The sequence below is a fragment of the Vidua chalybeata genome, chromosome 10, assembly GCF_026979565.1.
Source record: "Vidua chalybeata isolate OUT-0048 chromosome 10, bVidCha1 merged haplotype, whole genome shotgun sequence".
NCBI lineage: Eukaryota > Metazoa > Chordata > Aves > Passeriformes > Viduidae > Vidua > Vidua chalybeata.
Window position 1 is genome coordinate 15,878,783 of NC_071539.1, and position 11,990 is coordinate 15,890,772.

Consider the following 11,990-nt stretch of genomic DNA (forward strand, 5'->3'; position numbering starts at 1 on the left):
AGAATTTCTGGTGTGATCTGCTTTAACTGAAGGCAGATGCCTTAACCATAATTTCAGATAAAGGTCTGAAGGCAAGAAATTCTCTAGAGAGATCCTGCAGAGGGTTGTCAGTACAGAACATAACATTGCTTTAATCCCTAAATTGCAAATGGAGACTATCTAGTGAATATAACAAAACTACAGTTTTGCTTTATTTGTTATTCTGGCACTACAGTGATATAATTATTGGAGGGATTGATTATTACTTTTCTTTCTATCAAAAGCCCAGTTTAGCTCTAAAAACTTAGCAGAAATATAGTTTCTTTTTTTTGTTTCTGTGTGTGTTTGCTGGGAGCATGTGTACATATATATGGCGTACACACATGTGTGACATATGTCAAGTGTGCAGAATTAAAGCATTTTTCCCTTAACCCTGTACTTTCTAAACTCAGTCTGGGCTCCATCTTCAGTCTGGTTTCTGACTGTTGCAATATTTGTCCGTCCCCAGCCTAAGCAGTGAAGATCCTAAGGACATGGCAGACTCAGAATCATTAGTGATCCACAACCCACAATACTTTCCTATTTTCACTTCTTTTGGATCTACAATTTGAATAAAGTAGAAAACCCTGTCAAAGACTTTATGCACCCATTATCAGGACAGGGATTTAGCAGCAATATTTATTTCCAAGAAATGCTGTCATTCTGCAGTAACATATGCCACATATTTCAACCACTGATTGACTGAAGTGCATTAAGCAATAAACCTTTACAGTGATCAGGTTTTTTATACATACTAAATCTTTTTGTACAAGCTAAAACTTTTCTATGCATACTTAAATCTAGGGTTTGTGTTTATTTATAGCAATCATAAGAAAGTCCTTTTTTAAGAGCATCTCAGGCCAGATGTTCTGCTGGGCTTTATGTATAAATTATAAGCTTGTCCAATCTTTTGCATGTCTATAATTCTGCAGCTTGGCTGACTTTAATGAGCAGCATTGCCTGAAGATTGGTGGCACCAGTCTGTTTGCCTATATTACAATATCAATGTGCCTTCCCTATCACCCTGGCAGCAACAGTCCTCAGAGCAGATCAGATGCTGAAATCATAGGAGAGACGAAAACAGCTGAAGAATTTCCAGCCCATCTCAGCAGCAGTGAAGAAAGCACTGGCAGCTGGTCCCAGCTGGCCAACGATGAGGACAATCCTGATGACACGAGCAGCTACCTGCAGCTCAGCGAGCGCTCCCTGAGGTACCCACGTTGTCTCTTCCCACTGTTACAGTGTGGTCTGCCCACCAAGCCTACCCTGATCAGCAGTGAGAGGCAACAGCTTGAGATTTACTCAGAATACTGTAAAGAATGTCTAATGGCAGACTTTATTTCTTTATTTTTTAATAAGGGGAAAAAAATTACCCACGTTCTGATTCTCAGCCAGGTCTTTTTACTATTGGTGAGTAGCTCAATTCAGACAAAGAAAAAACCTCCTGACATCACTAAAGTATCTCAGTCCTGCAGCAAAAAGGCCATTGGACAAGTTAATTGCTATAGTCTTTCTTTTATTTGCTGTTGTTTGCCTAATGTTTATTTTGGCACCTCCTTAGCCAAGATTGACAAGACTGCCATTCCCACCAGAAATCCATGCATTGAGAACAAAGATTGAACCCTGATCTGCTTAAACTGGCACAGGGCTGCAAATTAACAGAGGATGACCAATTTTTCCCTGAGCAGACAAATTCAAGAACTCCTACTACTATGACCTGATTTTGTTCCAAGTCAGGAAAAATGTTTGAAAATGTTATTTAGTCCTTGGAGTTTATATAGAGTGGCGGTAGTTTGACTTCAGCCCTTTCACAGCAGCAAATTGAGTAAGATTTTTCCTTTACATGCTCTTAGACTATGTTTTAAAATATTATCAAGTAATTACATCTTTCTCTTGAGTATTAAGATGACAAGGAGGGAAGACATTATGGTAATGAAGCAGGGAAAAGAAAGAGTCTCTGTCAGAGAGCACTGCTGGCTGGCTGAAATTACTGAACAAAACATGGCTGTTAGTGCAGCTGAACACTCATCCTGTTATTACAGTATCAACCTTTAACAAAGTCCTTGGTCTGAGAGTGCTGAAGTATTGTGCCTTTCAGCTCTGCACTGGAACAGAAATTGCTACAGCAAGTTTGAATGCATGGCGTGCTGACAATGTCTCAGAACACCCTGATGGGGAAAGGAACTGTCTAATCAATCCCTCTAATGTAGGGGAAAATACTATTAGTTGGTTTTTCAGTAAAAATTAAGTGGTTCACCGTGACTTGCCACACAGAATTTGTTCATGGTAATTGACTTGCAGCCAGCAAATTCACAGCCTGTCCATGAGAATTACAGTATCTGCATAGACATTCACTGTCACATTTATAATGATGTTATAAAGTGAACTGGTAATATTTTTTTCCAAATATCCTCAAGTGTGCTACTTCATCCTTGTGAAGAAGCCAAAGAGAATACTTCTGTGTATTTGTGGTCCCAATGAGCAAAATGGCTTTGATTAAAATCTCAGTATTTCAGAGTAGTCAGAAACATGAGGGGCCATCTCTGTACCTGTGAGTTCCATCAGACCCCAAATAGTATTTGGGGTAATACACTGTAATACACTGAAACTGTTGCTGGTTACCAGTGTGGACTCACCCTACAGGTAAGTGTATGATGGGCAGCCAGTGCCTTGCTCCTGAATTCCCCCTGTTCAGAGGGAGCTGGATCTTTGCAGGTTTCTTGCAGTGCATCTCTGTACCTGATAATCCTTCTTTTCAAGGACTCAGGCAGACTCAGTTTTTGTTTGAGGCCAAGTATTCATTACATAAGTCATTCACAAGACAGTCCACTTTTTTTTCCTGCAATTTACAGCATCACTTGATGCACTTGATACATGCTTGATCTAGAACTATTTTAATAAAAGCCTCATTACTTTGAGCAGACTATGCTCAAAGTATGAATGAAGCAGTGTGCTTCATTCAGGGAACCACTTGCTGAGCACAATTGATTTTATGGAACAGAGCTCCTCCCCACTTTGCTTTGTACAGAAATAAATTTTTAGAAGATGTATGGAGACATGTTCAGCACAGCTTGGCACTAATACTTAAACTTTTGCTTTGTCAGCAATGGCAACAGCAGTACAACTAGCAGTCTTGGCATTATGGACCTGGAAATTTATCAGGAGAACGTGCCATCTTCTCCTATGATTAAGTAAGTAGTCACTGAAGTGAGACTTGGTGTTTAGTCCAATTTTATCTGCAAATCATTTACACCACCGAAACCGTGCCAAGCCCTGCTTTGCACCTGCTGCTGTGCCTGCCCATGGTTTCAGAAAAAAGCACATGCAGGTGTCTGTGCAGAGAGAGGGCACCAGACAGTGAAAAATTACAGGAAAACCCAGTCAGGTGGATCTCTTGAGAACACAGATCCATCAACCACCCTGTCTAAAAGACAGTTCTCTGTGGTATAAGTTTTCTGTCATCGAACCTTCTTCTCTGAATAACTTCAAATATTATCAAAACTCTATTGTAATACCAATGAAGATCAAGCAAATAAGGATCAATTAAAATAAATCTTTAAAAAACCAATAGAATTCTTTCCAATAATAAAAACAATTTGGCCCACAGTACATCTTACCTATTGTTTCTGCGAATGTTTCACTGAACATGCAATTCAATTATCAAGAGATGTGTGAGTACATCCTGCCTAAAGATCCTGGTACAACCTGCTAGCTGGTGAATGTCATTATGCAGCCAGGGCACACCCACTGCACAAACATACAGACTGGACATCACATACTAAACATGGGAACTTCTGAAGTCAGTGTCGTCAGAAAATTGTCACAGCAAAATACAGACATTGGAAATTCAGCATTTCCACCCAGGTTATGAGACTTGCTGTGTCTTACCATAATGTCATTTGCTTGTCATTATGTGAACTGTAAAGATACACAGATCCTGGTGAAACGTAATACATGACATAACTAATACAAGTACTTTATCCTGCTACAGAAAAATGCTGCAATTCAGTTTTTACTGATTCACAGATTAAGTAATGAAATATATTCAGCATTTTATTGTTTCATCCTATGTAACCTTTTTCTTGCAGTTTTCTAGGTCTTGCATTGAGGTAATGCGGGAGAAGTTTATTCATCATGAAGCAGTGTTGTAGACTGTTCCTAAGTATGACTAATAAGCTTTGTTGTTGTTTGTTTCTAAGTGAATTAGTAGAAGAAAAGGTTTTCCTTAAAGAACAGACAGAGAACACTGAGGGTAAGTTGAACTATATCAATTAAAACATTCAGTTTGAAGATAACACAAGCAATTGCACAGTAACTAGTGGGGTTATTTTTCCAGAAAGTACTTCTGAGCTTTCAGTGGGAACAGCCAACTGTCAAAAGGACCTCCTGGTGATAAACTTTGATCTGGAACCAGAGTGCCCCGATGTGGAGCTGAGAGCCACCCTGCAGTGGATTGCTGCTTCTGAACTTGGAATTCCAACTATCTATTTTAAGAAATCTCAGGAAAACAGAATTGAAAAGGTAGTGTTTACAGAATTGGGCATACTATTAATGTCTACATAACTGTAGCAGTTGTGATTTATTGAAGTTATTGAGCTTAAAAGCAGATACAAAAACATCTTAATTACAGCAAGATGGCAACACTGCTGTTTATGACAGAAAGGAATGAGAGGACAAGTGTGTCAGAACTTAAAGTATGTGAAATATGTAGTATTGTCTATGGCATAAGAAAATGTCACCATGATACCTTGTCCAAGTCTCTATAGCATGCTTTGATGAATCTGTTCACTTTTTCATATCAATGATACATTAAATACTAATGGCCAAGGCAGAATTAACAGAGTACTTTATGTGTCTGTATTTGAAAAGCTGCACATGGTTTACATGGCATTTAAGTGCAAAGGTTTAAAAAATAAAAAACATATGTGTGTAGACATCACAGGTACAATATTCTGCTACTTGGTCATTATAATGTGAGACGTTGTTTGGACTTAAGATTTTCAGTCCTTATGCTGCTTCTGCCTTGCCTGTAGCACCAATTACAGCAGCCTCAGGTCGGTCTGAACTTGTGCCTGGCTGTTCATAAATTGCTCCAGCTGGGGGTACAGCTTTGAGAGCAGAAGTCTCTTTCCAGAGAGAGTGGACACACACGAATGACTGAGAAACCTCCTGAGGTTTCTCCACTCCAGAGCCAGGAGCAACACTGAAGACCAGAATAGCCACAAGGAGTGCAAACTCTTTCTATTCCTGAATGGTCAGCTGGGGCTCCTTTGTCGACCCCACCAAATACCAACCACAACAATTCAGGAAAGCCCAAAAGAGACCCATTTCCAAGATCAGCAAGAAAGTTTAAGCTTAAAGACTTAAAAACATGTTAGCATTTAAGTAAATTAATGAAAAAAGTATTACAAATCAGTATTTTGGTCTCTTATGGGAAGATCATTTTGAGTAGTAGAGATATTGTTTGATTTTCTTGAGTACATGCATTTGGGAATCATAAACATAATTTAAAATGCATTCAACAGCAACAGTCCAAATTGCATCTAATTAAAGAAACAGCTGTCAGCTTTACCCATGTGCTTTGGCAAACAGTTAATTCAATTGCAAAAATACACTAGAGAATAATGAAGCACATCCTGCCTACAACAGCATTCTTGGAAATCACGTGCCTATTAAATATCATTAAAATACATATGAAAAGTTTAGGCTGCAGTATGTAAATAGCAAACAGCTACACTAACTAGAGACACAATCTTTTCTTTTGTGCTTTAAAACTTAAAACAGAAGGAGCAAACTAATTATTGTGAAATGCAACGAATTGAAAAGTTTTGATTTTCCTTTATGTGCTTCAGAAGAAAAAGGGACCAGATGGATGACCCTGTGAAGCCCATTATTAAGTACCAAGTGGACAAAACTCAAGATATTTTTTTACAGCTGCTTAAGAACATATATTTAACCTCTGGTTTCTCAGGAAATTAAAAAAAAAGTCAAATACAGATACTGTGTATGTTTAAAACACAACTGTGATGTCTTCATGCAACAATTTTTACACAGAATTCCCTCTCACCAGTACTATTTGAATATTTAAAATACTATGGCATGCATATATAGAAGTACAGAAAATTAAACATAAATGATAGCTAGTGGTAAGGCAAAAATATTTTTTCAAGATGGACAATCACACTTCCATTATTTTGACAATGAGTTGTTGATAACATGGCAAATAGCGATCCTTTATCAAACTGACTTTGTCTGGTTTTACTTTCATTGCAATAAATAAATAATTGACAGAAGCAGTTAATTTAGAAGATGTCATGAGAGGCCATCAGTCTTTGGGGAGCTGTGGAACTAGAGAAATTAATGTTTTATAAATACCAAGAACGTTGATGTTGCTGTGCACCAAATGGTGTCCACTCCCTCATACAGCTGTGCACTTACAAAGGGTGGACTACCAAGAGTTTGTGTGTATGCATTCCACAAAACCTTAGAAAATGTTCACCAAATCCCAAGTGTACTTCATGGTGCTTTATTTAGTGTATTTTTATTCAGTTTCTAGATGTGGTGCAGTTAGTTCAGCGGAAGTCCTGGAAAGTGGGGGATATCTTCCAAGCCGTGGTGCAGTACTGCAAGCTCAGCGAGGAGAGCAGAGAGATCACACCCAGCCTGTTTGACTGGCTGCTTGAACTGGGTTAACAAAGCTTGCTGGTTCAGCTTCCCTGTTTTATTCCACTTTAAATAAGCAGTGGTTTGTGTAATGCTCTGATTTCTGAACATCACTGAATAAAATGTGCAAAATGTACAAACTCTACAAGAACAGCACAAGTCCGTGCCACAACTGACCCAGAAGCAAAGTAAATCTGAATTTATTGTGTCTTTCTGTGTCATGAGGGACTCTTGACATGTTGTGCTGTAGGATGCACTGTACTATGAGGGGATGGATTTTTAGCCTCCTGAATTAATGAACTACACAGTAAAGGCTTAATTATCTAATATATTCAATTTTCATCAATTTGATTAAATCAGTCAGGTAAAATGGGATAATAGCCTACCATTCAGTTTTAAAACAACACTGATATTTGTACAGTTTAACTGTTAGAAGCAGAGTGTGTTCCAGAATGCCTGGAGGTACCCTTGTCCCTAGATAAGTAATATTTATGGGTTTTTGAAATCCCCATAATCTGCTAAAGGGTAAAAGCTTTTGAACACTTAACACCTTTGCAGTTAGACAACACAATAAAAAGCTGCTGGAAACACATTTTAGTTTCTTCCCATGTGTTTATTTCTCTTCCATAGCTGTTCCTGCTTCCTGCAACCTTCCCAAAGAAATAAAATTCAGTCTCCTAGTTACTGTCCTTAAAAAATGGACTCCTTTTCCTGGGAAGCAGTGCAGTTCAGTATAGCTCCACCTGGTAGATTCCTGCACACAGCTCTGTGAGCCAGGGCAGCCGTTCTCAAGCCCTGTCCTGCCCCAGCCCTGCAACCTTGGGCAAGTCATTTCACCTCTGTGCCTCAGTGTCCCTGCCTGGCAAAAGGGAATCATGATAGTACAATTGTTACCTAAAGTGCTTCTGTTGAAAGCACTATGTAACACTCTACATATCAATTAAAAGCAGTGAAAAAAGTACTATTTAATGTAGTGTAATTGAATAAATTGTTAATGAGGTGAAGAAATGCATATCTTAAAAGAGCACCATCTTGTCCTAAAAATCTCAAGGTAAATTTTTGTAACTTAGAAAAAAGCAAAATGTTTATTAAAATTTCAGCAGACATATGTGTTTATTTTGAAGATAACTGTTTGGACTGTATGTGAGAGTTCACATTCCTATAGCATTTCTATAATTGTTTGATAAGATCTACTCTGCTATTGTCCTGTTGAGATGATCTGTTGGTATCATGCACTTAGTAATACATTGTCTCCACTCTGCCAAAGAGACTGAGTGTGAATTTAAAGGTAAAAACAATTGATGACATCACAGCTCTTTTGCAATTTGTTTTTTTGAAAATACTTACTTTTCATCTCTCTTACTCAAATAGTGGAATAGAATACTTGCTTGCTTTTCCCAAAAAATATTGCAGAGAAGTTTTATTTTCCATATAACAGTATATGCTTCTGTAATATTCTTGAAAAAAAACCTATCCTTTTGCACTAAATATTTTTGAAAATTTTGAAGTAGTTTTAAATAATTTATGAAAAAGAGCCATATTCTCAGTTTTATCTTTAAAACCATTACAAAACTTGCATGATTGCATCGCTCATTTGTTATGAAATACAAATTGTTAGTGAATCAAAATCTAATGTGGAACATTAAATAACATAAGTTATTTCTCGATCTACTCTGCAGTATAAACAGAACAGGAGAGGTCGTTTACAGTCAAAATAAAGGTCAATTTATTGCAAACCATGAACATAACTGGAGTCACTGGGCCAGCCCCTAAGAACTGCTGAGCATCTGTAACTCCCACTAACATGAGTGGCAACTCATGCATTTCTGAGGCTGAGAGCTAATGAAAAGCACCAAGAATTATAAAGTGCTTTGAATTAATAAATGGAAAAGTGTATTTATTTTTAAGCCAAATACAGTTAGTTGTCAGTATATAGTTTTTTTTGTTGTGATAGAATAAATGTTTACAAAGCACAAATATCATGACAGAGTTGTAACAGTGTGATGCAGTTTCTCTGTACAGTAGTTCTTAATGTTGCAATTTATTCAGAAATAAATTTATGTTATAATGTGTGTCCTCTTTGTCTTCCTAAAATGTTCACAAATGAGCTATGGATTTTTTTGACCTATTAAATATTTGCCTGCCATCTCTGGAGCTTCTCAAACTCTGCTTCTCAATGACAAATCTGATCCATGGCTCTGACCGAAACAAGCCAGAGCAAGGTCCAGGGCGTACCTCAGTGCCAGAGCTACTCAGGTTCCAAGTTCCAGGCTGCAAGTCATTCAAGAGATAAAAGGCTAAACATTACATTCTTAGTATCACAATAAAGAAAAATGATACCCTGATTGCCCAGAATAATTCCCAATGTACAAGCCTCTATCAGTGCTCACTCTGGCTGCTTTCAGTACCTGCAAAAGTGAGCAGGAGGGTGGGGAGACAGAAGTTCTGGAGTTTCCTCTCCTTGTGTAAGTTCACAGGGGCATTTACTGCAATATTGTCTAGATAACACAGGTATTTCTACTGCTAAACAGAAAAGGAAACCATCACTTCGTTGAATAAATCAGAAAAGCACTTGCCCATTCTGATTTTTTTCCATTTTTTTCAAAGTGGGTATTAAATACACCTAAATGAGAACAATATACAGCATTAGGCAAAAATCTCCCTCTACATGAGCATGGTGCAGGTTTTTTAACATCAGGGGTGGTTGCTCACTGTCTTTCTTGATAAAAACTAGGATACAACAAATTAAAATCATATGAGCCAGATTCAAAGTAAACAAAAAGAAATGAGAAGCTATCAAATGAGAGGATGCAAGGAACTGTACACAACTTCAAGTGGGAGCTGCAGAAGTTCTTGCAGGAGATGTCTCGGGATGCCCTGGCCATCAGGGGCCCCCATGGGAGCAGCAGCCACGGCTGCAGTGCTCCCCTTCCTGAACGTGGCTTCAGGGGAAGGTGCACTGCCACCCCAGGGTTGATTCTACCACCCACATAATGAAGAGCAACATTTGGCCTGTAGATCTGCTACTCTTCAAAAAGCAATTCTACTGTATTTGAATTAGATATTTTAAAACTTCATTATTTATGTTTTTGTGTTTAGGGTTCTTTCAATGTTCAGGTTACTAGAAGCTGAAAAACTATAATCTACCTCAATTTTGTTCATACCTCTGAAGATTTTTATTGTCTTCAAGTAAATTAACCATTTATGGTCTGTGATAAAAATAGTCACCTGTTAAATTCAGTGGATAACTTTTCTGAAGAGGCCAGTTTTACAGTTGCTCTTGCCCTGTTTTAATGCAGAGCTGCATGACAGACAAGCATAGGAATGTCACTTTGATCCTAAACTGCACATATCAAAATGACAGAGGGAAAAAGCCCACCAAGCCATTGAAATAAAGAACCCACATGACCTACTTAAATAAAACAAATTGCAGCTCAGAAGGAAATCCATACCAGTCAATTTAAGAATCTGAGTCAGAGCCATTCCTAAGCCTTTGCCATGTACGAGCAAACCTACATCACCACTACTTGAGTTTTCCCAACCCACTCTGAACCCAGGAACAGGAACAGACCCTCATCACAAGGAACAGGCCCTCAGAAGGCAACTTGCAGCTGTGCAGCATTTAGCAGAACACACAGCTTTATTAGACAGCTAGACTATCAAACTAATTTAAACAATTTGCAGTGAAGACAGGGCTGGGTGATGGGTACTGTGCCCCCCTCCCAGCTTCAGCTGAGAATTAGACAGTGAAGTGAAGCAAAGTGGAAAATAGAAGCAGAGTATATTTCCACATGCTTTTACTAACTACCCAGGAAATGTGAGTGAACCCACTGAAGGAGACAAAAAAAAAGAAATTCACACAAAATTCCACTTTTAAAACATGAGTGGGTGTGAGTATTACTGTCATCACCTATTCAGGAAGAATTTGAATCTCACACGTCACAAGTCCAAGTACACATCATGTGCTTACATGGAAATCCCCATCCTTGTGAAGTGTATGTTCTGTCCTAGAGCATGACACAAACTTCTTTCCCAGAAAAACAGAATTGCATATTCACAGAGGTTCATCCTGAAAAGATTTCAAAGGTCTAAAGGATAAAAAAGAATACAGCAAATATTTTCTATAGTGACAAACCTAAGCACTTCAGGGCTCTCCTGAGGTAATCATTTTCAATAAGGTCACAGGGAACCAAGTTTGTCAGCATTTCAGGGTGATGTTGAAAGCTACATCTCACTCCAACCACACAGTGATTAAAGTAGCACTTGGATAGTATAAGGTACAGAGATTTAAAAAGTGCCAGGTAATAGAGCTTGAACATACACATTCACCATTTTGGCTGAGGGACTAAAGTGGAATCAGAGAAAGGGATAAAGCTGCTGCCAGACCCACAGAATGGTTCCAGCAAGTTACATTTATGCAATGTTCCTAATGTGTATAGCTATAATTTACAAAATCCACATGTGGGTAAACCAAGGTGCAGAGAACCTAACATCAAAGCATTCAGAGAGAGTATCTAGAGTACTGCTGAAGCTCTTACAAGGTACCAAGCCAGCACCCTTTCCAGCAGTGCTGTGAATCACACCAGATGTGAAAATATTTCACATGTGAGCAGGAAACTTAGATAACTTAGCCTGAAAAGCAATTCTACACACTCAAGAATCTAGGAAGAATCAGAAATAGAACCCAGATGGCCTGCCAGTCCAATGCTTACTGTATTAAACATCAACTCACTATTTCTTGCAAAAATAGGACAAGAGCTTGAAGCCAAAAGCTATTACTGATGTCTGATTCACTAGCATAGTATAAGAAAAAAATCATGAAGGAAGATGCAACAGGAAGAAAACCAAACTAAAATATTAAGGGGGGGGGGGGAGAATTTAGTTTCTAATCACAGTCCAAAGAATATTTTCTACTTTGTGATAGTTCACAGCAAGTCAAATTTGAGGTTTTAACTACATAGCAGTAATTGTATACATCTCACCATAGTAATTTTCCTCTATTTTTGTCAGCTGAAAATCTCCCAGGTCACAAGTACCCATCAATCTAGGGACATTGGGCAATTCTAAACCAACACAGAGCAGCACTGCCCTTCCTGGCCCTTTCAATTCCAACTTACTGAGATACATTTTTGACATCCAAAGATTTTGCACAAAAACCTAGGAAGCACCACAGGCATTACAGAGACATTTGTGTCAGCCACTTTGCCTACAGGTGAAAACTTCATTTTAAATTATCTGCAGCTCTCTGCTCACTTCTCCCACAGTAGAGCACTACTTGAAATAACCAGGAAATCTGCCAAGTGATGACA

At 38.3% G+C, this 11,990-nt stretch overlaps 1 protein-coding gene across 2 annotated transcripts in view; it reads left to right on the top strand.

Annotated features, from left to right (window-relative positions):
• Positions 1-8,835, top strand: part of SPHKAP (SPHK1 interactor, AKAP domain containing) — a 65,188-nt gene extending 56,353 nt beyond the window's left edge. For both annotated transcript variants that reach the window (XM_053952200.1, XM_053952201.1), the window contains exons 8-12: positions 1,050-1,229; positions 3,123-3,209; positions 4,218-4,270; positions 4,355-4,539; positions 6,568-8,835. In XM_053952200.1, coding sequence (XP_053808175.1) covers positions 1,050-1,229; positions 3,123-3,209; positions 4,218-4,270; positions 4,355-4,539; positions 6,568-6,711 — 649 coding nt within the window. In that variant the 3' untranslated portion in view covers positions 6,712-8,835. The remainder of the gene's footprint in view (positions 1-1,049; positions 1,230-3,122; positions 3,210-4,217; positions 4,271-4,354; positions 4,540-6,567) is intronic.
• Positions 8,836-11,990: the final 3,155 nt, after the last annotated feature.